Source organism: Alligator mississippiensis, chromosome 7, assembly GCF_030867095.1.
Source record: "Alligator mississippiensis isolate rAllMis1 chromosome 7, rAllMis1, whole genome shotgun sequence".
Classification (NCBI taxonomy): Eukaryota; Metazoa; Chordata; order Crocodylia; family Alligatoridae; genus Alligator; species Alligator mississippiensis.
The window spans coordinates 51,760,900-51,788,157 of NC_081830.1; the positions used below are offsets into that span (position 1 = coordinate 51,760,900).

At 42.0% G+C, this 27,258-nt stretch overlaps 1 protein-coding gene across 2 annotated transcripts; it reads left to right on the forward strand.

The window, feature by feature from the left end:
• The first annotated feature begins 774 nt into the window (after positions 1-774).
• Positions 775-24,172, forward strand: LOC106737496 (guanylate cyclase soluble subunit beta-2). Of its 2 annotated transcripts, none has more exons than XM_019491867.2 (16): positions 775-888; positions 2,330-2,403; positions 3,369-3,463; positions 3,665-3,825; positions 4,207-4,306; positions 7,164-7,381; positions 7,973-8,084; positions 9,487-9,590; positions 13,949-14,165; positions 16,139-16,459; positions 17,166-17,314; positions 21,164-21,310; positions 21,588-21,742; positions 22,841-23,055; positions 23,140-23,262; positions 23,826-24,172. In XM_019491867.2, the coding sequence occupies exons 1-16, from the start codon at positions 886-888 to the stop codon at positions 23,975-23,977; spliced, it is 2,346 nt and encodes a 781-aa protein (XP_019347412.1). In that variant the 5' UTR covers positions 775-885; the 3' UTR covers positions 23,978-24,172. The 2 variants fall into 2 exon arrangements, with proteins under 2 accessions (XP_019347412.1, XP_019347413.1); XM_019491868.2 differs by lacking the exon at positions 775-888 and adding an exon at positions 895-1,851.
• The last annotated feature ends 3,086 nt before the right edge of the window (positions 24,173-27,258 follow it).

Here is a 27,258-nt window from a genome sequence, read left to right on the forward strand (position 1 = left end):
TTCCCCATGGTCTCTGATGCCCCGTGGCCCCATGGCGCCCATTGCAGATGAGCAATCACACGTTGGAGGCTGTAGGCAGGAAGCGGGGGCTGCTCCAGCTCAAGGTGCCTCAAAGCTTAGAGCCAGCCCTTCCTGCAGGTCCCCCGTGGCCAGTCTTGCCCATGGCGAAGTAGCCACAGCACTACACCCGGCGCTCCCACTGCCTGGCCGGGGCTCCTGCCTGCCCCCCCCCGCTCGTCGCCGAAGTGGGGAGCGTGGCCTGTCAGGAGGTGCACGTGCACCCCAATATATGGCCACAGTACAGAGGCCCGGGGGCAAACTTTGAGTATCAGGCCCCGCTTTCACCAGAGATAATGCTAATAATAATTTTTTAAACGACCATTTTCGGGCTGGGCCCCCTTTCTGTCCAGGGCCGACCCCCTCCCTCCTTCCCTCATGCTTGTGTCCGGCCCTGGCGGGCTGGATCTCAGCCCTGGCGTTGCTCCGGTTGGGGACCAGGGAACTCAGGCGGGCCCGTCCGTGCTGCGCGGGGCTGCGGGGAGCCGGGAGGGGGGCCGGGCCGAGCGCCCGCAGCTCAGCACCCCCGGCCCGGGACAGCGCCCGCGGGTGCCGCCGCGCCCAGGCAGCCGCGGAGGAGCTCTCGCCCTGGCGGCGGCGCCAGCCCTCGGCGGCCCGGCGCAGAGCGGGGAGGGAGGCGGGAGCGCGAGGAGGAGGCGCCGCGGCCGCCTGCCCTGACGCGCGCGTGCGAGAGCAGGCGGGGAGATGGGGCAGCGCCGCGGATGCCGCGCGAGGCCGGGGCCGGGTCTGGGGCCGGGGCAGCGCTCCCCGCCCCGCCGGGGGCTCCGCGCTCCGTGAGGCAGCGCCCGGCTCGGGCCCCGCGCCAGGATGGTGAGTGTCTCCGCCGCGCGGCGGGGGGCCGAGCCCCGGGCTGTCCCGCCCGCGCTCCCCGCACGGCCCCGCCGCCCAGCCCGCACGGGGCGGGAGGGGAGGGGAGGGGAGCGGGCGGCGCACGCTGCCAGCACGGGGCAATGAATGCCCCCTCGCCGGCCCTCGAGAGGCGGGAGGGCAGCGGGGCCGCCCCGCTCCCGTGGGGAAAGGGGAGGCGGGAGCTGTCAGCCCCGGCGGGAAAGCCAGCCTTGCCTCCCGACCGCCATGGGCAGGGCGCAGCGGGACCTCACGGCTCTGCCGGCAGCGGGGCCAGGGCTTCACCGCCCAGCGGTGTCCCTTCGTCGGGCACCAGGCAGGCACGCAAAGGTCCGCATCCATTTGGTGCGGCCCCCAGACCCAGCACCGAGCTGCGCCCGCTCCCAGGGAGCCCCGGGTCGTGTAGCAGCGGCACCCTCGTGCGCCGCCCGGCGCCGCTGGACACCAGTCCGCAGCTCGCCGCTCTTCACACGCGGCTGTGCAGAGCTGGCGCAGAGTCCCGCGGAATATAATCCCGTCTGGAAATGAAGTTTCTGCTGCCTGGAAAACGCAGGGCTGCTCTCCCAGGCGACACCTTAGGGCCGGCACAGTCCTGAAGCCAACAACATTCAATACAAATTTTGCCTCCTGCGTAATGATGGGCCTGCTGATAGGACGAAGCCCTCACTTAAAGACAAAATGCACACGGAGATTTGCTTTATGAGGAAGAGACTTTTCCTTTAGCTGGCACAACAGTGACATGGAAATGTCCAGTTTGAACTGGAAGTGGACACAGTGAAGGTTAGCATTTGGAGCCAAGCTTGGCAGTCAGGGAATTTGGAGTCCATCCTCATCACTGCCATTGCCTACAACAGTGGTTTTCAACCTTTTTCACGAGGGCCCCAAAAACATTTTCAATGGAGGTGCGGACTCCTTTGAATTGTGAGGGTAGGTATTCTCATATTTGTGATCGATCAAAGTCATTTTTCACAACCCCTTAGACATAGTCTGCGGACCCCCAGGGGTCCATGGACCACAGGTTGAAAACCACTGGAGTATAGGCATAATTCAAAATCTACTGCTGTCACAGGGGGTCTCAATATGGGCTCAGGCAGCTCAGGGTCAGGCCTTGGGTGAGCTGTTTAGTCCCTAACTCTGTGTTGTTGTTGTTATTACAAAGCTATTGATTAGAATATATTTTAATGCTTAACTTTTCAAATCATTATCATCTCTTTATATATTTATCTATCTACCTGTATTTGTGTGTATATGTAAATAAAACACACAGTAAGACATAACAGAGCCAATTTTACTTTGTCCTGCAGATTTACATTGTGAGATTTGTGAAATATTGTGTGATTTGTCAGTTGGACTGAATTTTTTAAAATCTGTACCTTTTTCCATATTCCCGTATTTGCTTTTGCAGTATGGATTTATAAATACATGCCTGAAGTCTCTAGTGGTTGAGAAATATGGTGAAGAAACCTGGGAAAAATTAAGGTAAGTCATTCCTACAAAATTGAATAAATTAAGTGTAAAGGAGTTTAGTAGCATGCATAGGATAACAGTCTCTCACTGTGATGTAAAACCTAAGCAATTATTAAAAATAACTGATAAGGCAAAGACAAGATTTTTACACTGTAGTACTTTCATCATATCACTTTAATCTGTCCTATTTACTTTATATATTATGCCAAATAATTAGGGGTGAAATTTTGTCCAATGAGTATTTGTGCAATAGTCACACTTGCTTATTGTACTATTACTGAAAAGTAATTATGCTGAATAGATGCTGCCCTTATTTTGAAGTCAATTTCACTTGAGAACCTCAGGCAAAAACAATTAAATGTAATTGAAGACATCATATTCTCTCCCCTTCACATTTTTGTTTTAAAGGTTTTATCCAATTTTGCATGAAAATAAAGATATAGCAATAAAGAAAATTAGTTACCACGGTATATAGGCCATGATGTAAAACCCACTGAACTAATAGAAAGAGTCTAGTCAAGCCTATGGTGACCCAAGAGCTTAACAGTATGAACCATAATCTACAACAAGCCAATGGAAGTGAAGAAATAGGTATCTCCTGTCAGCACAGAATCTAACGAAATGGGACCTTAGTTCTTGACTGGAGTACAGAAGTCCTACCATGAAATAAAATAATAAATACACATGGACTCATTCACACAGGTACTTAAATATACTTTAACGCTTTACTGCCTTCAAAGGGATTACTCACATGAGTAAAAACTGCAGGACTGAGGCCTGTTTAGTTATTCTGTCCTTAGCAGGCACTGCCTAATCTAATTTAAATTAATAAAGAAAGGCCATGCTCAGATATCATAGTGCTGACTGATTAAGAAATGTAGCAATGGGAATGGAGTCTGAGTAAGGCAAACAAGCTGGGCTCCTTAATTCTGTTCTGTTTAGGGCAATCTTGAGACAGAATATCACTTTTGTTGCAGGATCCAAGCAGGAGTTCAGGATTCATTTTTGACTTTTGAAGTTTACCAAGATGAGATCACAATGCTGCTAATTGATAAAGCCTGCAAAATGTTAGGTATGTTTCACATCACATTAAATATTTCCAGCCCTGGCCTACATCTCTGGGCAACAGTCCAGGTCATAGCCCACTCCCTCAATCTTAAAATTCCCTGCTTGTATCAAAAAACCTTTGCATTTATCATTATGATTCCATTTCAGAGCATTGCTATAACTCCCCAATCTAGTTTTTTGCATTAACATATATTTGTTTTTCCAGGTGTTCCCTCTGATATGGTTCTGAAGCAGTTTGGAGAGTATTTCTTTGAGTTTTGCAAACGATCAGGCTATGACCATATGTTAAGAACCCTGGGTGGAAATCTCTACGAGTTCATAGAAAACCTGGATTCATTGCACAGCTACTTATCTCTTTCTTATCAGGCAAGTTTAAGTAATAACTAGTGAGCAGTTATAGATGAAAACTGAAGCATAAACACACAAGAGAATATCTTATCACCTGAATTAAATATGTTTATAAACCAGTCCTTTTGTGCATTGAAATGACTTATTCTGATGCCTTAGGGAAAAAATCAGATCTTCAAAGTTACCTTTAATATTAGATATAAAGCTACTTAGTACTTTGGGTCAAAGTATAGTAGATTTTTCTAGAGAAATAAGGATTTTTTTCTGATAAAACTCAAGTGAAACTAGAAAATCACTACCATCGAGTGCTGCTTTTTATTTTGCCAATATGCTTTTATGCAGCTTATTATTGTGCTAGAAAAGGTATTTAACATTTTCCTCTTCTTTTCCCTGCTCCAGGAAATGAATGCACCTTCTTTTAGAGTAGAAAATAATGAAGATGGGTCAATGCATTTACATTACTACTCAGATAGAAGAGGTCTATGCCATATTGTTCCAGGTAAAGATGCATACTATAGCTTAGGTAGAAATGCATACATGGACTGATTCATAACTGATTCATAATATGTTTGCATCTATTTCTTGCTCAGGTTTCAAAAGTTCTATGACTGAGGATTGTCTGTGGAATTGAAAGCTTGACAGATTTTCAACTGCCTTTTAGATATTTGACCTTTATAGCTTGATTTTTCAGAGAAGCTGTGTGGGTGCAGCTCCTACTGACTTCAGTAGGATTTGTGGGGGCTTAGCAGTTCTGAAAAAGATCAGAGTTTTACAATGGAAAACGTGGAAGTCCCTACTGTATGCTGTAGAGACAAGGTGTTATTTTTAGTTCTTAATAACTTGTGTCCCCCAAATAACTACAGTGGAGCACAGCAATACCACCCCAGTCCCCACCTGCTCTCTGAGTGCCGCCTGACTTCTATTTCTGACCTCCTTTAACTTCGGTGACCAGGGATTGTGCCATCTCCCACTACCAGTAAAACTACTACCTTCAAAATTTACCGAGGAAAAATCATTATTGAACTCTGTTCAGGACTGGGCATGATATTTATATTTGCAGAAATAAAAATCTTCATTCTGAAACCCAGTCCCGTGAATTTTGAAAGAATCACTATTTTTCACAATTATATTGATGTAGTGTTTACATAGAATTAGGACTAGGATCGATATGATTAAATAGATGTCCCTGCACAGAAACTTTTACTTTAAAATGCAATCAAATCTCCCCCTTTATTTCCTTGTTACACAGTGGAACTCACAGCTATTTGAGACTTCAATGATTTTTAGAAATGCAGAGTAATTTTTCATATCACTGTCATGGTGCAATATTCCACTGAACAGCCACATATTAATATATAAGAACTGGGAGCAATGATAATGCATCTTGATGAAATACTTTGAGAGAGAGTATTCTCTTTGACTGCCTAATTAAGGTCAAACTGCAAGAAAGATATTTAGAAAAACACAGACATTCATAGCAATACTCTATAATCTTTTCAAAATATACATCAGTTAAAATAGTTCCAGTCAACTCTTCTACAGAATAATTATTTTCTTGATGCATGACAATGAGAAGTGGACACACCAGAGGGCAGGGAACAACTACAAGCAGACCTGGACAGGTTGGACATGTCAGCGGAAAACAACAGAATGCAATTCAACAAGGAGAAATGCAAAGTGCTGCACCTAGGGAGGAAAAATGTCCAGCATACCTACTGCCTAGGGAATGACCTGCTTGGTGGAATGGAAGCAGAAAGGGATCCTGGAGTCCTAGTGGACTCCAAGATGAACATGAGTCTGCAGTGTGATGAAGCCATCAGAAAAGCTAATGGCACTTTATCGTACTTCAGCAGATGCATGACGAACAGACCCAAGGAGGTGATACTTCCCCTCTATCGGGCGCAGGTCAGACTGCAGTTGGAATACTGCATGCAGTTTTGGGCGCCACACTTCAAGAGGGATGTGGATAACCTGGAGAGGGTCCAGAGAAGGGCCACTCGTATGGTTAGGGGCTTGCAGACCAAGCCCTATGAGGAGAGACTGGGGCACCTGGACCTCTTCAGCCTCTGCAAGAGAAGGTTGAGAGGCGACCTTGTGGCTGCCTATAAGTTCATCATGGGGGCACAGAAGGGAATTGGTGAGGTTTTATTCACCAAGGCACCCCCGGGGGTTACAAGAAATAATGGCCACAAGCTAGCAGAGAGCAGATTTAGACTAGACATTAGGAAGAACTTCTTCACAGTTAGAGTGGCCAAGGTCTGGAATGGGCTCCCAAGGGAGGTGGTGCTCTCCCCTACCCTGGGGGTCTTCAAGAGGAGGTTAGATAAGCATCTAGCTGGGGTCATCTGAACCCAGCACTCTTTCCTGCCTATGCAGGGGGTTGAACTCGATGATCTATTGAGGTCCCTTCTGACCCTAGCATCTATGAATCTATGAGCTAGGCTGAGACTAAGACAACATAGCACGCTCCACTGACATCTTTTCCAGACTTGAAGAAATGCATTTTACCTCCAAAATCTTGTCTCACCTCCTGTTTGGTACAATGAAAGATATCACCAAAAAAACCTTTCTTCTCACATATTTCCTGAACCATCACAGCTACAACAATGCTACAACTCTATGCTTAAACACCACATGATAAGTTGGAATAGGTAAAGCCCCAATACCACCCCTCCCCCACACAAGATTTACCTGGATTTTGAATCGGCACAAGGAAGCAGAAGTAGGTTGGAGAGGAGTATGTATTAGCTGATTATTTAGAGACAGTAAGGAGAACTAGAAATATGCCAACCCTCCATGCCTCAGACAGCCAATTACGGTGTGGTAATCAAATCAGCTGAAACAGCAAAGTTCCCTACTGCCCCATCACTGTCCACATAAAACAGGAACTCCTATTTCAGTAGCATGCCCCTTCCTGGGGCACCTCCTGGGTGGTTGCAGCTGCAAGTTACCCTTGGCTTAGGGCTGAATCTAAATGGCTCACTCTAGCTCTTAGAGAATGTTTCAGGCTCTGGGGATTTTCTTCATTAACTTAATTTGTGTTGTGCATAGTTATCTGTGTTCCTATATTATCTTGGGGCCAGATCCACAGCTGATATAAATTACCTTTGTTCTATATAAAACCAACAGAAGTATGCAGACTTATATCAGCTCAAGATCTAGTCCCAAATACTTACCTTGGAATAAGTAGTCCAACTACTGATTCATGACTATGCGATCTTGCACACCAGATATCTAAACCCCAATCAGTACAGCCTAAGTCACCTATAATTTGGCTGATCTAATACATGGCATTGCAAAAATATTTGTTAAAATGGAAGATTTTTGACAGCATTCTGTCTTTTGTTTCCTTCTAGGAATCATTGGTGCAGCAGCCCTGGATTTTTTCAACACTGAAATTTCAATGGAAATAGTCAATCAGACAGAAGAGGAAGAAAGGACTGGGAAAAAAGAACACATTGTTTTCCTTGTCACTCAAAAACCTGTATTTTCATATAACAAGAGAGAGAAATTTTCTTCCTTACCACAATATCTTGCTGATTCTGGAAGGCAAAGTGAAAAACTACTGAATAAGGTATTTTTATATTCCTATTCCTGCAAATAGTAATTACTTATTAATACAATTGCTGAGACTTTTTACCCAATTTCAGATGATTGTTGCATGTCTTCTTTAAGTTTCCCAACACCTCAAATGTTGCCTCTAAGTTTGCATGACTTCATGGATACAACCCCATTTTTGGATGAGTACTTTTGGGTGCCCAAGTTGAATTGCCCAAATGGAATTTGCATGCGGATACCAGTTAGATGCCTAAATAGCTAACTTGCATATTTATGTTCTTCTCCAGGTGTGCAAAAACCTGTACACCAAAACCAACTGCATGTAAAGACTCATGACATGCAATGGTAGCAATTCCATTTCAAAAGTTGGGTCTGGGAACTTTGAAAATATACCATTGATATTTCTTTCTTTTTCATATAAGGTTTATTTCTTTGGGTCAGATCTTTAGCTGCTGTAAAATGATATATCTTCTTTTGAAGTAAATGGGTTTGTGCTGATTTTACATGTGATAAAGACCTGATCCATTTTGCTTTACTTGCTAGAAAGATTTAAAAAAAGAGAGAAGGGAAAGCGAAGCTGAATGTTTCAGTTGGACTTATTTCGCAGGACCTTGAAAAAGCTGTGAATAAGATTAGAGATAGAACAAGCCTTGTTCCTGTTCGTCCTGTCAAGAAAAGTCACTGGACGACAATAAGAGGAATTGTTACATTAGGAAAAGGTAAGAGGGAGATCATTCACAAGGATTTGGACATAATTTATTAATAACTTAAATGTGATATTCAGTGAATCACCCACATCTCACCTCCTTTACCTAATGCCCACTCATCTTTTCAAAATGTCCTTGTTCCGAGTTCCTTCACTGGGATAACTGTTTTCCAATAGTCATAAATAAATTAGCATGCTTACCAGTTGGCTGTATCATGTCTCTCCCATCTTTAAAGTAGAGTTCCACTCTCAAAAGTGCTCCAGCAAAGATGGCATCACAAAGGTTTTTTTTTTACTTAATGTTTCTCACTTATTTCTAGATGAAATGGCCTCAGATTAAAAATAAAAACCATACTTTTCAATATAGCACCTGATATTCAAGCTGGTATCTTTCTTTTCAACTTTAATAGGTTCTGAAGACCAAACCGTAGCTTTCAGGAGATCTGTGCTAACCAGTGACATCTAATTGTGCCCTTGGGGACACCTGTGTACCCATTGCTATTAACAGGTTTGTAGGAAGGTAGCAGCTGAGAGGCTTCTGTGAGGATTCCACAAGAAGAATTGGAATCCAGCTCTGTCTCTAACAAGTGTCTTAGATCCAGAAATAAGTTTTCATTCCTCTACACCCTTTCAGAACTAAGATCAACAAATCTGACTCAGAACACACAAAACCATGAATATGGAAAGCAGATAAAGAGCAGGTTTAATTAGTTTTAGAGCAGAACTGTACTTCAAAATCAACAAAATTGCCTAATTCCCTCATGTAATAGGATCAAAAGCTCAAAGTTACCATGGGCCTGATTTACAAAAATGATGAGTTCTGATTTACTTCAACCTAAGTTCAGCTCTTTCTGAGAGAACCTTCATTCCATAGACCAAATATCTGCACGTATGAGATTTTGGCTCAGATCCTTCAAAAGGACCAATGGGATCTATGGCACCCAGATGTCACTGAGAAAATGGATCTGTGGTCCTAAATCTTTTTTTCTGTAAAAGTTCTATAGCAACTAGCAAACTATTTTAAATGGCAGTGCTAGATACATTTCAATGTGAGTATAGCAGGGGCAATCACTAAAGTATTTATACATTCAAAGAACATCAGGCCTTACAGCTACCCATCTATTTTCATTGTTTTGACATCGTTTCACGCATCTAAAGGTTCATATTTTTCTGTGTTTAGGTTTTTAAACTTTTTCAACCAAATCAATTTGAGATGGGTAAGCAGCTTTATATTTCTCTATAGAGCATTTACTGCACATAAATATCTGCATGCACGTATTTGCACCCACAGATTTTTTTATTTTGTTTTACTTTATTCTGTCATGCAGTCCTGCAAGATCAGGTACTGCAGAGAAATACTGATCAGATTGATGAGTTGCAACATGTTTGAAAGCTGCAGATTTATCTTACTGCAGGTAAACTACTGAGAGGATTTGATCCTGTTTATCCTAAGACCCTCTGGATAGACACCAAAACATTTTGCAATGGACTGCCTTTCCATATTGTTTTTGACAAAGAGGTAAGGCAAGCATGTGGGAAGTCAGTTTTACACACACAAGCCACATTGCTATGTTATTTGTTCTATTTTCATTGTACATATAGGACCATCTTGCACTGTTGCGCTCCATACATAGTGCATACCCATGGTTAACATCAGTGGAAGTTCTGCATGTAGATTGGTGGGAAGACACCACACATACTAGCAACCAGATACGGTAACTCCATTGAAATTTCTGCAGGCAAAGTGGCAGTATAAGGTCTAAAAAGCATGTAATAGTCTACTAATTATCAAATATGTTTGTGACTTGGATTCTCTAAGTAATAATGGCTCTTTCTGTGTCACCTGGGTTGTCCAGAAATATGTCCCATACTCCTCTACAGCTATATTCTTGTACCCATTCAGCTTGCAATCCCCCATCTGCACAGTGACTTCTGTGACGCCTTTCTGATAACTGGGACTTTGCATCCAGCAGAAAACCAAGATACACACTAAGGCAAATGATCCAAGGAGCCCAGCCCACAGTAGGAGAAATCCAGCATCTCTTCACACCCATTGAAAGGAATCTGAGCCATTTTCCTTCCACCTACATGCTTCTGCCACAAGAAGGCTGATATGAAGAGCATTGTTCCCCTAAGCGGTTATGAGTGGGTCTCCCAAATTTGCTAGTTTCTCTTAACTCGTTTTTTTTTCAACCAAGAAAATATTAGTAGGAGCAGGGAAGCAAAGATAAAAGAGGCATTTATGAAAAATGATTCTTCATTGTGATGCTTGAGTAGTGAGGAGGAAGTTTTGTAATACCGATATGCAATTCACTTCAGTGTCATAAGTCTTTCCTGGCATCTAATCATCAACATCTCAACCAAATTCTTAGTACAGAATACAGGCCTGGTTTTACACCCATCAGTGGGAGCTGATGCAGGTTCTCATTGGTTATGCAGCTACCATCATTTTGGAAAGTAAGGAGAAGAAAATAGGGAATTATTATATTATGAGTTTTCAAGAGAACTTGTCCCCTTAAAAACTGATGGGAAGGTGATGCCTGAAAAAGGGAAACAGTGGTCATTGTTTTCCATTCCATAGTTAATATGTGCCAGCACACTTAGTACCACAGCTATTTCCTATTCTGAATACAGGGAATGATCTTTCTCAGATAGCAATTACTACAAATTTATGGCTCTGGTCTGTTATATTTTTATATTTCTAAATATTTTTATATTTCTAATAAATATCCAGTTTTAAATTTTAAAAATAAATGCTGCAAACATCCATCCCAAGCTATGTCTCCTACAAAACTGAACACTCCTACCAATCACATTATACAAGTTAAACTGACCAGCATTGTATTTACAATCCTTTTTAATAACCACTGTGATGTGACAGCATGGCCAAATAAAAGAGAAGAAAGAGATCACAACACACCTGAAAGAAAGCTGAAAGAAATGATACAATCCTTTTTAATTTTAGAATGATTTTTTCCCTCAGTCACCATAATATTGCTATATACCAGGGGACATGGAATTACTGAGGAAGTGTGAAAGAGCTTCATGAGTCTTAAAACAATATTATTTACATACTATTTACAACTGAATTGAAAATGACTCAGTGCTTTGTCATTACTAATCATTAATATTCTACAGCATATCACTGTTAAAATGTGCCTATTTCTCTTCTCTCTGGCATTGTTTTGAACAGTGAAATCAGAGGAATTACATTGCGCTTATACAGAAGTAAGCTAGAAGATGAGAGAGAGCCATTATTTATATAAAATTGAGAATTCAGTGAATATTAGGGCTGTGCAAAGGTTTGGTCCCTCATTCGATTTGGCGGAGATTCAGCCCAATTCAGAGCCAAATCTCCAAATCCTAATCAAATTAGAGGACTTTTTAATCTCTCTGAATCGAATTGGAACCCTCCGAATCGACTCAGAGATTTGGACACAAACACAGCTTTAAAGGTTTTTTCTACATACCTCTAGGTAGCAGGTGGCTCGTGAATGCTGTGATGCTGGGGCGCATGGAGTGTCCCACAGAAGTGCGGGGGGCTCCCCAGTGCACTCGGCAGCAGACCCGGAAGTGAACCAGAGGCACTTCCTGTCCACTTCCAGTCTGCCAGAAAACATGTTGGGGGCCACCTGTACTTCCCAGCTTGGCGACTAGTGCCTCCTAGGTCTGGGGGGCACCCAGAGTCCCCTCCTGCAACCAATCGCTGAGCCAGGGAGGCAGAGGGGGGGCTGCGTGCTCCCCGGTGAACCTGGAAGTGAATCAGAAGTACTTCCAGGTTGGCTGCCAAGCATGCGAGAGCCCCTCAATGCTCCTGTGGGACGCTCCATCCACCCATCTATCCACGACCTATGCCTGGTACCTTGAGGTACGTAGAAAAAACATTTAAAGCTGTGTCTATGGCCAAAGTGCTGATTCTCCTGTAGCAGGCTCACCTTTCAGAGCGTGGGTTGAGTCCCAGGCTTGAGATCCTACTGTTTTGATTGGTGGAGCCCGTCCACCAATCAGGACATAACAGGAGAAATAAAGTCATGCTCCTTTCCTGAGGGGAGGGGGAGAAGAACCCCCCCGGGACCTGATTGAAGACTGTAAACTGTCAGGTCTGTAAGACTTCAGGGGCGAAGCTGTGGAGCGTATAAAAGCAACTGCCTACCCAGCACAAGGGCAGATGCAGTGAGGGACTCAAGAAGAGCAGAGCCAAGAAAAACTGGGGAGCTCTCCCCCAGCGGGCAATAGGCCCAAGGCTCCTGAACCTGCCACTGGAGGAGGAGCCTTGGGAGTGGTGCGAGACTGCTCAGGCTGTTGACGGCACACAGGGGTAAGTGTGTGGAGACCCAGTCCTGGGAGCAGTGTGAGACTGCTTGGGCCCATCATGGTGCATGGTTTGGTGCATGGAGCCCAGGCTTTGGGAGCCACAAGCAGCAGCTCAAGCCTGCAACCCTGGCAGGGCCAGTGGGCCACATGGTGTGCAGGGCAACCCACGGGGCAAAGGCCTTGGGGCTGTAGTGAGGTGGCTCAGGCCCCATCTCCTGGCAAGCGGCCAGGTTCCATGGTGTGCAGGGCGATGCATGGGCCCGAGCCTTGGGAGCCAGGGAGCAGTGGAGGCTGCTTGGGTTAGCCACCTGGCATGAGGATGGCTGGCTGGAGCCTGAAGGGCCTGGCCTGTGCTAAGAGAGCCCTCAGTGCCGAGCCAGGGCATGGGGAAATGGTAGTGCTGCAGTGTGAAGCCCAGCACCCAGGAGCCAGCAGCAGTGGTGCAGCAGCTGAGAGGAGCTGAGCCCTCGGTGCCCAGAGCAAGGCATAGGATGGAGAGGAACCCAGTGGTGCAGGAGAGGCCTGGAGAGTCGCTCCAGCAGAGGAGACCCCATCGAGCTGTGCCCTGACCACCGCCACCTGAGGGAGTGTGAATCATTGGGCCCTTCGGTCCCACAGGGGAAAGACGTTTGGGGTGGGCAAACCCAGATAAGGGGCTGGGTGAGCAGCCCTTCCCTGCCTAGTCAAGGCCCTAAGGGGAGGGGCGCCTGGTGCTTCATGGACACCCCACAAGGGATTCCATTGGAAGGAGGACAATCTCTTGCCATGGGTCAGGGACTATTTTAAGGAATAGACGTTATTAAGATTGTTCATGTTTGTGCCTTATATTTTGTAATTGAAATGTTGTATTGTGATGTTGTAAATAGTGTTATTTAGAGTTTGACCTTGGTTATTGGTTAGTGTTTTCTGTGTAAATATATGTATATGATATTTAGTTTTATGTTTATGTATATTATAACAATAAATTGTATATAGCTAAGAACTTTGGGCTTGGGCTAACTATATAGAGGAAAGAGGAATCTGTTTGAAATTCTGACATCCCTCTCACAGCACCCCCTCCTGCCTACCCATCCCATCCAATTGAGAATAGGGCACACCCTTGGGTGTACCCAGGTTACACTCCAAATCAGCATTAAATCTTCAGATTCGGCCGAATTGACTTGGGGACAGTAATCCGAATCAACGAATTGAATCACTGTCCCCAATTTAGGCTGAATCCAAACCCAAATTGAATAGGGTCCATTTTACACACCTCTAATGAATATTAACACTGACAGTCTTAACAAGATTCTGTTCTTTGGGTAATATCTTGCCATCAGGGACAGGGACACCTTGTATTTCAATACCAGTTCTCAAGTCCCAATCAACATTTTTTGTGCTAATAAGAAAGAACTAATGCAAAAAAGCCATATTTTTGCAGTAAGAAGTTGGTTGAGTGTGTCTGTCTCTAAGCGCATTTGCAAACAGCATTTGACTGTAGCTCATTGCAAGTGTTGGTTCAGATTACTGGTTGCTGGAGCCAAACAGAATATAAATTGTAATATGGTATCTGTTGTTTTCAAGCTCAGGGTGAAGCAAGCTGGAGTGAGCATCCAGAAGATTGTTCCTGGCCTTCAGACTATGGGGATCCACCTGGATCACTACTTCAGTATTGTGCACCCAGAAGTGACGTTCACCATCTCTAGTGTTCAGAAATTTATCAATAGTCAGTTTGTTTTCCGGACGAGGCGGGAGATGATGCCAGAGTCCTGGAAACAACGCCCAATGCTAGAGCTCAGAGGTACAGAAGGTTCTTCTTAAACCAAAACTAATTATAGGGTTGAAATTATTGATTTTAATGTCCCCATATCTCTGCAGAGTGGTTCTAATACCACTTCTAGCTATGGGAGAGATTCCTTATCTTAAGGGGTCACTTCAATACCCAGCTTCTGGGGTATTCAAATAACATAAGATCTAGGGTGACCACATGTCCTGTTTTAGCCGGGACAGTCCTGAATTTCAGAGGCTGGTCCCAGCTGGCTGTTGGCAATTATAATGGGTGTCCCAGAAATGCAGGGGCATGGGATGCAGCCTGGCCGGAGTTGGAACAGCGCAGAGCACCCTGTATGCAACCCCACCCCTGCCAACTTGTAAGCAGCCCTGCCCTTACTGATAATATCCGAGATTTCCCAGTTGGTGTCCCAGATTTCTGAGATTTCCATATGGTCAGCCTAATAAGATCAAGCCTACAAAGTTAGACTCTGCTTTCAGTACCATGAGAGCGCTACTAAGTTATACAAGTGCTATGGAGAATAGCAGTTGACTATGAAATAACCTGATTTTTCTTTTTTTTTAAAGTTGAAAAAAGTGACTCCTATATTTTACCTCCCCTTATCTCTGCCCCTGCAAGTGCAGCAGAAAAAAATCCCCTCTCGCTGCTAAGAACTTTCTTTAATAAAGCAGTTAACAATTTTTATATAGGATTATGTTTTTTGTTCTGCAGAGGAAGCCAGCTAACACAGGGGGCACCAATTCCCAGAGCAATGATAGCATCATTAGGTTATCAGTGACCTTGGTACTAAGGGAAGTAAGTAAAACCTTAGGCAAGCATTTCACTGTCATATAATAAAATATAACTGCTGTCAATAAGCATTTCCATTTCTACCTGTAGCAATTAAAAGGAAACTCAGTGTAAAAATTCTTCATTTGAAAGAAAACAGATGCCCTCAACTGTGCTATCACACCTTGAGTTGAGGAAATGATTAAAACCTGAGCTAGTTTATACCAATTATGTGGTGGGAAGTTTCTTTACTATTTGCATTTCTTTCAAATTCAGACAAGGAAAATAGACTAGTCATACTTTTGCTTGTGTTTGTAATCATTAAAAAGTTCAGATTCTCATTCCTGCGTCTTTCCCTTCCTTAAAAATATGGAATGGTTTGCACATTAAAATGATTATGAAAAAAATACATTTAATTTGCTTTATTTTCCTTCAGAGGAAGTGGTATTGAATGGTGCTCTGATTGGTCTACGTAATGACAACAAATTGCGGTTTAAAAATGAAAAGAAACAGAAGTGTCTTAGTTATTTTTCTTATGTTTTACCTTAGGAATATCATTAATGTCAACTCTGATATTGCCTATATTTTCTGGAGATCATCTCAAAGGATTCTCAAATGTTTTGGGAAGTCTGAGAAGCCAACATCTCAAAAGCAATGAGAGGCAGGGAGGAAATAGACTCTGGCAGGCTTTGCTTGTGAGAGCAAACAATTGAAGAGTGACATAATCTAAGTAATGGTTTTAGGAGAAAGGTCTTTGTTGCAGAACTGTGGATGGATTTGATTTGGACAAGACCATATGTGCCATTTTTGCCATTGGTTCCTTTATCTCACCACCTTCCTGCTGGCCGCTTTGAAACTTGAAACATTTCGAAACTTTCAAAACATTTTGACTAGCCTCGTTTTGTTCTGAGGCTGTTTCAAAGCCCTTCGTTTTGATTCAATTTCACTGTTTCAAGCTCAAAATGAGCTGAGACAGTGTCAAATCAAAACAGCCGGCGAAATTTTGCACAGCCCTGGTGACTGCTTCTCATGTCCTGAACCTTCCTTCTTGCCCAGTATAGTCCAAGTGGTATTCTGGGAAAGTGACAGTTTTCTTTGGTGCCATATACCTAAGGACCAGCAATTGTCCTAAGAGCTAAGAATCTCCCAGTAGTGAAGAGTAGATGTGCTTTCTTTCCATCTCTATCACTGTCTTTCTTGTTTTTTATAATTAGGACAAATGATCTGGATGGAGTCCCTGCAGTGCATGTTATATCTCTGTTCACCTTTACTACGCACTTTGCACGAGCTAGAAGAGAGGCAGATGCATATTGCAGACATAGCACCCCATGATGTCACCAGGGATTTGATTCTTCTTAACCAGCAAAGACTGGCAGAGATGGAGCTCTCCAACCAACTGGAGAGGAAGAAAGAGGAACTGCGGATATTATCAAAGCACCTAGAAGAAGAAAAGAAAAAGACAGAAGCTCTGCTGTATGCTATGCTTCCTAAGCATGTGGCCAATCAGCTAAAAGAAGGGAAACGGGTTGAGGCAGGTGAATATGATACAGTTATAGCAAAATGCAAGCCTATCATTTATGTTACATTTGGGGGCTATGTGCCATGCTCTTGGCCAGGGCGTGAAAAAGATTTGGTCACAGGCAGTACAGACTATATGGCCCCAGGGCTATCTGCATGCTGTCTTTGTCTACCCACTCACAGTAAACAAAGCACCGGTGACCTTACAACCTAGGTAGGTGATGGAAGGAGGGGCAGGAGTGAAACAGGGAAGAGGGAGTAAAAAACCAAGAGGAGGAGATTGAAGAAACTGATCTTCTCCAGGAAAACTTCCTCAGTGCCTCTAAAATACAGATTAGCTCAGCATCAGTCTTCAGTCAGGAAAATATTTTTTGTACAGGACAGCACCCAAGGAAATGGGCTTTGTGCATATTCTTGCTGTTAAGCACATACTGAAGTACCTTGAGGAATCAGGTACTCTTTTGTTTTTGCTTGCCTCCTTTTTGTTGTAGAGAGGTGTGTATATTGTTCAAAATGGGTTGATGTTCCTATATTTGATACAATATTATATCAGATCCTTCCTTATGCATGTGAATCAAAAGAACCCTAAAAATGGTGTTATTTTCTAAAAATGTAGCAAAAAAGACAAACTGAGCAAAAAAAGTCTTTTGTTTGCATAGCAGAAAGAATTACAGATTGCTATCGCCTATTAGAATGATTCAACACTGGCTTTTCTGCCCACAGGAGAGTTTAAAGAATGCACCATATTGTTCAGTGATGTTGTGACCTTTACCAACATTTGTGCCCAGTGTGAACCTATCCAGATAGTCCTCATGTTAAATTCAATGTACCTGCGATTTGACAGGCTAACAACAGTGCATGATGTCTACAAGGTATTTATTTATTGATACTGGCTGCAGAAATTTCTATGAAACTGATTTTATTTGATTGCCTTTGTTTTCCCTTCCAAAGGTTTTTTTTTTAAAGTCAAACATTAAAGATTGGATTATTATGGTGGCCATGAAGAGAAACTAAAGCTATTTGTTTCATACCTTTAGCTTTAATTTGTTTCCTTATATTTAATTCACCCCATTACGTATGTTATCTTCAGTATTTTGTAATGAAAATTAACCAACATGCTGAATTATAGTTAATGCATTCAAATGATACAAATGTGAGTGTAACTATGCTTATCTAGTGCTTTTAAGTTTTCCTTATAGTAATGTGAAGTGGAAGATTTTAATCTTCTTTTCCATTGATCTTGTAATAAAGTAGTTACTTGTTCCTCATTTTGCTATCACTGATATCAGGAGAGGTGTTGTCCAAAACGCCTCTTTTTGTACTGCCAGTGGCCCAACCACAGTGGTAAGACATCCATGTGAAACTCATCCAAATTATTACACAGTTTGAAAAGCTTTTATATTTTCCCTTAAAACGCGTACATCTTACATCATCATGTCTCTAATGATTAGGTTCTGTTGTCAGCAGCACTTTCAACAATGCCCAGTTATCGGTGGTGGGAGATGAACTTTCATTAAAACACACTAGAGGCTTTTTCTCTAGTATACTGTGGTGGCCATATCCTTAGTGGCTTCAATCATAGAGATGTCTTGACTTCTGTAGAGCTACATGGATTAGATCACGTAAAGATCTAGCCCTAGTTTTTTCTGTCTCATACAACCATAGATCTTTGTGCAGATAGAAATGGCAAAGGGTCAATTCCTGAGCCTCACGCATGGCAAAATGCATGGTTAAAAACATTAGAATTTCTACTTTGAAATACAAAAAAACCCCTGCCTTAGCCAGGGCCTAGTACTGTAAGTAATTGGAGACTTCAGTATTTGCCACATAGATTTTAAATGAGCCTAACACTATAAATAATGTACCTAGCTAAGCTTATCTATCACCATGATATTCTTCCCTCAATGCCGGCAGGCAAATTTTAGTAAATGGTGGGTATTAGAGTGCTTGAAGTCTAGATGACAGTTTCAAGGAAATGAAACATTAATATTGATCCAAGAAACCTAGGCCAAGCTAATAAATGGTTGAAGCTACAAATAAATTCTATTAAATAAAATATCTTGTCACAGTATGAAAATAATTAAAAGATCTATTTGCATTAGTGACTTGTATATATTTTTTTCTATAGAAAATTACCAGCTTTAACATTATGTAGGTCACCTTAATAGGAGATGTGCATAGAAACAGTTGTCCTACCTAATATATTACATTGTTTTAAGTTATTGCAGGGATTGTGAACCAGGGGTATGCATATGCCCGGGGGTACATAAGAAGGCCCTGGGGGGTATGCGCGGGAGAGCAGGGACAGACTGCCACCATGCACCATCCCACGCTCCCATGCACCATTCTGGACGTGGGGGGCTGAGAGCTTTCATGCAGTGGCTGCCACCACTCTTCCTCCCCACCCCCACTGCTGCTGCTCCATGCCTGGCCACTGGGGGTACACTGATCCAAAAAGGTTGCTAACCCCTGAGTTATTACATTAAAGGGATGCCCAAGGAACAGATTTGGTGCTTGGTTTCCTACTGGTGTTTAGGCAAAATAACCTAATAAATCTAATTTAAACTAATCACTCATACAATGATGATGAATTTAACAATGAAACTTAAGGGTTTGGAGAATTTTCTCACACATGAATGGTTTTGAACAATTAATCAATACACTTGAGAGTTCTACTGTTTAAATAAGCAGTCTCTCTTCCTGGAACTCTCTCGGTATAACCTGTTTATAGGGCCAAAACCCACTGTACTTTCTCAGGAACAACTACTGCTCACTTCAGTAGAATTTGTGCCAGAGAAAGGGTTAAGCCTTTAGGACCTGGCACATATTAAAGACTACCAAACTACCCCATATTTACAGCAGGTCATAGTAGTACAATTTACTGTATGGAAGGATTTTATGTATTAGAATATCCACCTTTGCTCACACTCTAATGTGTGTAATTCATAACAACTAAATTGGTAGGGTTTTTTTCACTTTGTCTTAAAACTGTCACTTTGAATAAAAGTCCTCAATGTACAGTATTGTTTCTCTTTTAAAAAAGATACCTTTAAAGCCTAATTTGTGAATCAGACAGCCAAGCCATCTCTTATCGGTTTTCAGTAAAACAGGGCGGGCCCTCAATATATTGGACCAGGGGCTGGCAATGTTTCCTGGGCTGGAAGGGGGAGAGAAGGCAGTGGGGGAGGGCTGGGATGGCCTTGTTTGGGTCTGAGGTGGGTGGGCATGGTGCAGGCAGAGTTTCTTGGCCCTGCAGGCTGGATCCAAACCATAGGTGCCAACTAGGGCTGTGTGAAATTTCACCAGCCATTTCATTTTGATACTGTTTCAACCAATTTCAAGGTCAAAACAGCAAAATCAGAATGAAACAAAGGCCGTCGAAATAGCCTTGAAAGAAAATGAGGATAGTCGAAACATTTCGAAAGTTGAAATGTTTCAACCATAGGCTGGGGATGGGAAGTCAGTCCGGCTGGGCTGACTTCTCATCCCCCACACTAGATCCCCATCCCCAGTGCTAGATTGCGTGGGGGACGGGAGGCAGCCCAGCTGGGCTGCTTTCCCATCCCCCTGCACTAGATAACTCCAGGGGAAGGAGGCAGCCCAGGTGGGCTGCTTTCCCATCCCCAGTGCTAGATCATGTGGGGGGTGGGAGGCAGCCCAGCTGGGCTGTTTTCCCATCCCCTGTGCTAGAAACTAGAAATTATGAAACTATCTAGCATGGGGGATGGGGAGTCAGCCCACCTGGGCTGACTCCCCATCCCCAGAGAAATGTTGAAACAGCCTTTCTGTTTCAACAGAATGAAATGGAACAACTGTTTCAACTGAAAATGAAATTAAAAATGGAATGCTGTTCCATTGAACCGTGGAAACTGAAGGCGAAATGGAATGGTGCCGTTTCGCACAGCCCTAGTGCCAACCCCTATGTTAGACTAACTACTGCCCTAGTAATCCATGCATGGGATAGACCTCTGTGCAAATATTTTCCATGCTGAATGGAGTAGGAAAGAGACTGGGGTACCTTTACAGCAGCATACCCATTTCCTTGGATCTTACAGAGTCAGCACCAAGGTGGGTGGAGGTGGCAGAGATCAGAACAAGCAGGAATTTTCTAGGTGCAGAGTCAGATGACATACCAAAAAACAGCCTCCTAGAAATCTGAGAAAGCAATGGCTGGCATCCTTATACTACAGTTGTAAGGGTGTGTACAGAAGTGCTCAGTGCACATTTTACAGCACTAATTTAGAGCACTTTTTATAGCACTATAAAGTTACAGTGCTCTTAAACATGACACAAGTGCAGTGTTTGGTGGGGGAGGCCTCTGAGCCTCCCTGCACTTTTCAGGCTAGGAAGCAGGGGGTGCTCAGCAGCCTCCTGGGGCTTCTCCACTGGTCAGATATTTGACCATCATACAGAAGTTCTTTAAAGCACTGTAGGTTGCTAAAGTCCCATAAAATACCATGCTTCAAATTAAATTAGCCCTTGTTAAATGAGGTATTAAAAGTACTGTATCCATTTTAAAGTGCTGTAAAGCTGTGCACTTCTGTTAAGTCATGGCAATAAAGCACTTTAAATGGCAAAAAAAACAATTTCTGTACTAAGTGACTGACATCACCTTTTGAAAGGGAAAATGGGATGGCTCCAGGCAAGGTGAGTCCCTGAAATTGAAAGAAATTTCATCAGAAGTGAATACATTTGGAACAGTCACATGTCTTTCCCTAAAGGTGGAGACTATAGGAGATGCCTACATGGTGGTAGGAGGTGTCCCTGTGCCTGTATCTACTCATGCAGAACGAGTTGCCAACTTTTCCCTGGGAATGATAATAGCAGCCAAAGAAGTTAAGAATCCAGTTTCTGGCAACCCTATCCAAGTAAGTCATTGCCATAGATTTTCATCTCTTCTTCTTCAGAGGAAAGGGCCTTGGGGGTTAATGTCCTGAGCTGGGCCCAAGGTTCAATTCTTTTGTGAACTTGGGCAAATCCCATGTAGTCATGTGTTTAGAAAATATTTTGTTTGGCTCTTTCAAACTTTAGATGTCTGGTGTTTCAGAAGTGCACTGTACTATATACTAAGATTGATAGATAGATGGAAGCATTATATTTTAAAAATGCCTTAAATAATAGAGGGACTTCTCTGTCTTTGTAAAGATTAGAGTTGGGATCCATACAGGCCCTGTGCTGGCTGGGGTAGTTGGAGAAAAGATGCCTCGTTATTGTTTGTTTGGAGATACAGTGAACATAGCTTCCCGGATGGAGAGTCATGGGGTTCCAAGTAAAATTCACCTTAGCACCAGTGCTTATCGGTGAGTACCTAGTCAGACCCTTTTTTATTTAAAGCTTTGTTGTAAAATGTTGCCTCAGAGGCTTGCCCCTTTCAGAGGAAGATGCCACTGTCTTATGTAACTTGCTTACTTAAATTTAATGCAGTAATAGGTGTTTTAAAGAGTTTTGTCTAAATTATGATGCAATTAGGATGGGATAAAATATAAAATCCTGCATGTAGAAAAATTATTCAGATTTTAGAGTTTACAATTTTTAAAAAATGTTTTACTCTTTTTCCTTAACATATGTGACTACATTGATGCCAAGATGCTAAGGTGAGAAAGGACATTTAGATAATCTAGTCTGAAATTTTACATAACGTAGAACAGAGGTCAGCAACCTACAGCCCACTGCCTGCCAAGCCAGAATGGTGATGACAACTGGCAGTGGAAAGATCAGTGGCCGCTAGTGGGAGAAGTGGCAGCAGCTGTGTTGCAAGTGGCGGCCAGCTGTCAGATTAAGCTGTGTTAATTCACACCCCATTGCTAAAAGGTTGCTGATTCCTGACATAGAACATAACATTTCACCCACTTATTCCTGTTATTGAGCTCAATAGATTGTAGCATAAAAGGTCTGATTGGCACTGACTGACTGAGTTACATTATTCAGTGTTATTTTCATTGATCATAGATAGCATGCATAGTTTACAGCTTTTGTTTAAAGAATCACTTCAATGAAGATTTTACCCTGATTTTGCTCTTTTTCTTTTTTCAAATAAAAGACTCAACAGTATTCAATCAAACTTGCATGGTTATATTTGGAGTGTAACAAATGAAGTTGCCATTGGAAATATTCAAACTCGATTAACACAGAACAATTTAGTCCAAATCACATTTGGCATTGGCAATTTTCAAACTGTCACATGTCCATTCTTTTGCCTCATTTAATATTGGATAGCTGGAGAAGCCAGCTCAGTCACTACTGTATATTTTACTTAGGCTTCAGAGACAATCAGAACCCTACAAAGCCAAGGAAAATTTGATTCTGCTGAGAAGATAAGGATAGTTTTTGCTCTGTTAAAAGGGCTTTAAGAGTCCCTAGAAATGCTCCATTTTAACATACTTCTTGCACTGTTTCAGATGCTTAAAGGACAAGAATTTTGAAATAATGGAAAGAGGAGAAATAGAAGTGAAGGGCAAGGGCAAAATGCATACGTACTTCTTGATTAAAAACAGGACAGCAACCGAGAATGAAATCTTGGGAAGGCCAATAAGAGATTCAGATTCTGGCCCTGAATCTATCCCATCCTTTCAGGAATCCAGGACTGAAGTGATAGAAAATGCATGTCAGCAAGGTAGAGTCAACACACAAAGGATGTTTTTTCTTGCTTTTTATAAAATCCAATTTACTTAAATATACCATCCCACTCTTTCCTAAGCTATGCAGCCCAATTCAGGTGAGGATCAGCCTCTAGCCATTGCAATGAAGTACGTTGATGGTCCTACTGATGTACAAGGTGCTTGCAAAGGAAGAAACCAAGCTAGAATTATGGATGTAACAGGTAATTTGTGAGTTACAATCTATTAAAGGATAATGAAGACAGAGATCATATTACTCCTAGCAGTAATCATTGCTTAAGTATAGATGTATGATATCACAAAGATTACTCACATCATGACTGGTTAGGCTACTCATCCTGCTTGAGGCTGAACACATTCATTTTCTTTGTAATACTGCAGGTGTGGCCTAAGGCTAAAAAAAGCTAAAATTAATTATCTAACCAAGGTCCTCCTGGTAAATGTTGCCAGTACTGTTACACTGTCAAACCTTTAGGTAGACAGCAGTAATATGACCCTGCTTCATAGCAGCAATTTCTATTATTTGTTGTGATGGGATGAAGCCTTTATAGAACCAGGACTGAGGGGAAAAGATCTTATTGGCTATATAAATTGTCACTCAGGATCAGGAAGGACTTCCCTTCCCGTCCCACCTCATCCAGTCCCATTTTTTAAGGATTATCCTTTTACCTATAGCTTCCTCCTACATAATCAGTAAACTAACACTAACTACTGACAGGCTGATACATCTATTGCCATTAACAAAGAGAAAGTAATTTCCTTGCAGGCAAAACGTATGGTTCCAAAAGCTGTAGAAATCTCCATGGTGAACAGCAGTCAAGTGATCATCCTTCTCTTCTTAACCAAGAAAGATTCAAACCAGCAACTGAAGAACCAGAGATCAGAAATGTCCGATCCAATTTTTGCAATGTACTTTAAGATCCTGACTTTAGAAGTTAAATGGGAAAGGATGTTTTGCTCTACTATATTTTGCTAACACGAGTACTGATTTCGTATATTAGTACAGAGTTTCTAGGAAAAAAAATACATTTCTTAGAGCTTGCAATGTAAACAATGGCATTGTACACAACTTTTTTGGTATTTACGTAAAATAAAATTTGCATTTGAACATGAGATGACACCCAGATGCTATAGCTATAGGCTGCTGTTCTGAAACTCCTATTACAACTTTTGCACCTGCATTCATGCTGTACTTAGAAGCTTTTATCAGGGAAACATTCATGCACACACACATGCATGCATGCACTCAGTGTTAACTCATTTAAGGTCACATTCACCCTGTTCAGCATGTCAGTATATTCACCACTTACACCCTGAAAATGGATTTTAACTAGGTTCTTACCTTCCTGCCTCAACCGGAAAAAATAAAGAGCTGGAACCTAAAGAAGAGCCATGACATTGTTCCAGGGAATTGGCTCTTCCTTTTAATTTATCTAGTGCTGACAGTCAGGCTCTGTAGATTACTTACCCCAATTCTAACATATCTTTAATCCCTAGTTGACTGAAAGCAATAGATGGAAATAGATGTTCAGCTGCCAAAAAGGATTTGTAGTGCAGGAATAAAGAAACTGAGCACGTATATTGTAAATAAGATGCTCCATGGTTGAACTGTCTTTTCATTCCACTGTAGCCATCCTAGAATGTACAACACCCAGAGGAAGTTTGACTTACAATTAACCAAATCTGCTACAGGTTCAACATGGATTAAGGTTTTGCCTCCGTGAAATTGGGCATCGAGGTTTTAACGTTTGGTGGCATGCAACGATATGTACTGTCCAAACTAAATCTCACTATTAGCTCCCCATTTTGCTGCAGGTAGATCTCAACTGTACGCACTGACCATGGACAAAGGATGATCATAGTTTTATAAAAACAAAAAATTACCTCAAAGAGCATAGGGATTGATTCTTGTCTCATGAACGCTGGTGTAAATCCAAAGGAAGATGAATAAGAGCACGGTGTTCCACTGATGTAAGAAGAGGATCAGCCTTGAAAACACTTATCTACCATATGAGACAGATTAAATTTGTTCTTCTTGAATGGTCACACCTGGTAGAACAGTATACTTGCCATTTATCCCAATTTGGACAGGATTTAATTTTTTTCTTTCTGCTGGGTACTGGATAGCTAGCACTGATACTATTTTTGCATACAGTTGTCTGTAGCAGCCATGAGGAATAAGTTTCTCTTCAGGCATCTATACTGATACCAGAACAGGAGAGTAAGAGATCCCATAGGGATCCCTTTGGTAAGAAGTGGAGAGAGAAGCAGGCACTTGGAGGAGCAGAACACTGAGCTGGCAGGAGAGAAGGAAAGGGAAGTCACAACCATTATCAGAAAGTAAGCAAGAAAGAGGAAATGGGAAGACTTCACAAGGCATGAATAGAAAAGAGATGCCTGAGAAAGATGGTACGGTCTGAAACACCAGCAGTTAATAAAACAGGGCAGGACAAGGTTTCTCTCACTGTGGCTGGTGCCCACCAAGGAGACACTCTAGGAAGCTGTCAGTCACCTGTAGGACAAGTTGTTGCTCGTTATAATGGCCAAGAATAAGATTCATCTCCAGGAGCAAATGGAATAAGGAGGTTGTGGGTCCTGAACTGAGAAGGAATTAATGCTCAAGCAATTGAGGATTACCAGGTGTTTTTTCTGAGTGAAGCCATTCCAATCTGAAAAAAATCTTTCTATACCAGTAGTCAGAGAGGCAAATGTCCTACAACCTAGGCCATTTTCAACTGAGACCATAAAATATTTAACATCTAGGCTATATTTCAATGCTAGTAATAAGTATGACAATTTTGAGAACTTTCCCACAATTTATTCCATTAAGACATATTTCATACTATATTTTTAAAGTACATGGTGAATTCCTTCATTTTGTATGTGTACACAAACATTCTTATTCCATCTCTCCTCTAGGTATTTGTACAGCTCTTATGGTTTCTAAATACATATTATGGCTGTGTATCTTCATTATGGCTGTGTATCGTCATGTGTTCCTAACACTACAAATGTGACCAAATACAGCAACCAAATACTTTAGTTTTTACTTTTTCATTCATAAAATTTTCAGTGTATGTAAGGCATGGTTTTTCACAAGCACTTACATTTTTCACAAGCACAAATTACTACTGGAAGTCAGTGTAGACTTGTGCTCCTAAACTAGCTAAATATTTTGCACAATTCCATCATGACATGAACTAAACACATTCTCTGACTAAAAATGGAGCAAAAAATTCCTTCACTTAAAGGACTTTGGTGCATATGAAAATTTTACCCGTACTTAATACATATACTTTTAGTTAAAGCTGAGAATAACACAGTGACGCAAATACTTCATGAACACTGGTATATTTAGTCAGATTTGTCAATGACTCCAAAAATGCAGACCATTAGCAGTGAGGTTGTATAACTATTATGTCCTCCATGAGAATATAAAGGTAGTTTTTTTTTTCCTTGAACAAACTAAGCATTTTAAATTTTCATTTTGAAAAATAGTGATAAAAACATTTTTGGAAGGGCATGTTTAGGTCAATGTAAACTAGTAAAATGGAATGTCTTTTCAGTAATGTCTTGAAATATTCAGATAAGTAGGTTGTTTAAGTGAAGTCATCAAGAATAAATTGTCTGTAAATCTGTGTAAACATTTAGTGTTCATGCTTACAGTTTAGGACAGTGGTTCTCAACGTTTTTTAGGATCAAGGTACCCCTTGACACACTAACAGGATCCCTCAGAAAATGCTAGTCATTAAACTTTGACTTGTTTGTCTACAGAAAAATAATGGAATAATTCTCCTGTTGCAAAGAACTCAGAATTCCCACAACAGGTCAGACTATTCTGGTACAATGGATGCCTAGTTGAAATCTCTGGACTTATCTTGTGAATTTTGTTTGCACACATAACCGTGTTAATATTGCACAGCAACTCTAGGAGGATCTCATGACATCCTGGTTGAGAATCACTGGTTGAGAATATACATACTCCTGAATAGGGCATGGAGAAACAGGAATCTTTGTCTAATATTTGCAGTCTATAAATATATTTATAGCTAAATTAAACAATAATGTTGGTGACAATGTCTGTTGCTTCAAATCTAGGTGAATAGTTCACAATTAATAATTTACTCCAGGACTTTTTTTCCCATTTTCCTTTTTCACTAGTTGTCCTCAGTTCTCTTTCCCCCTCCCCCTGTCTTCTT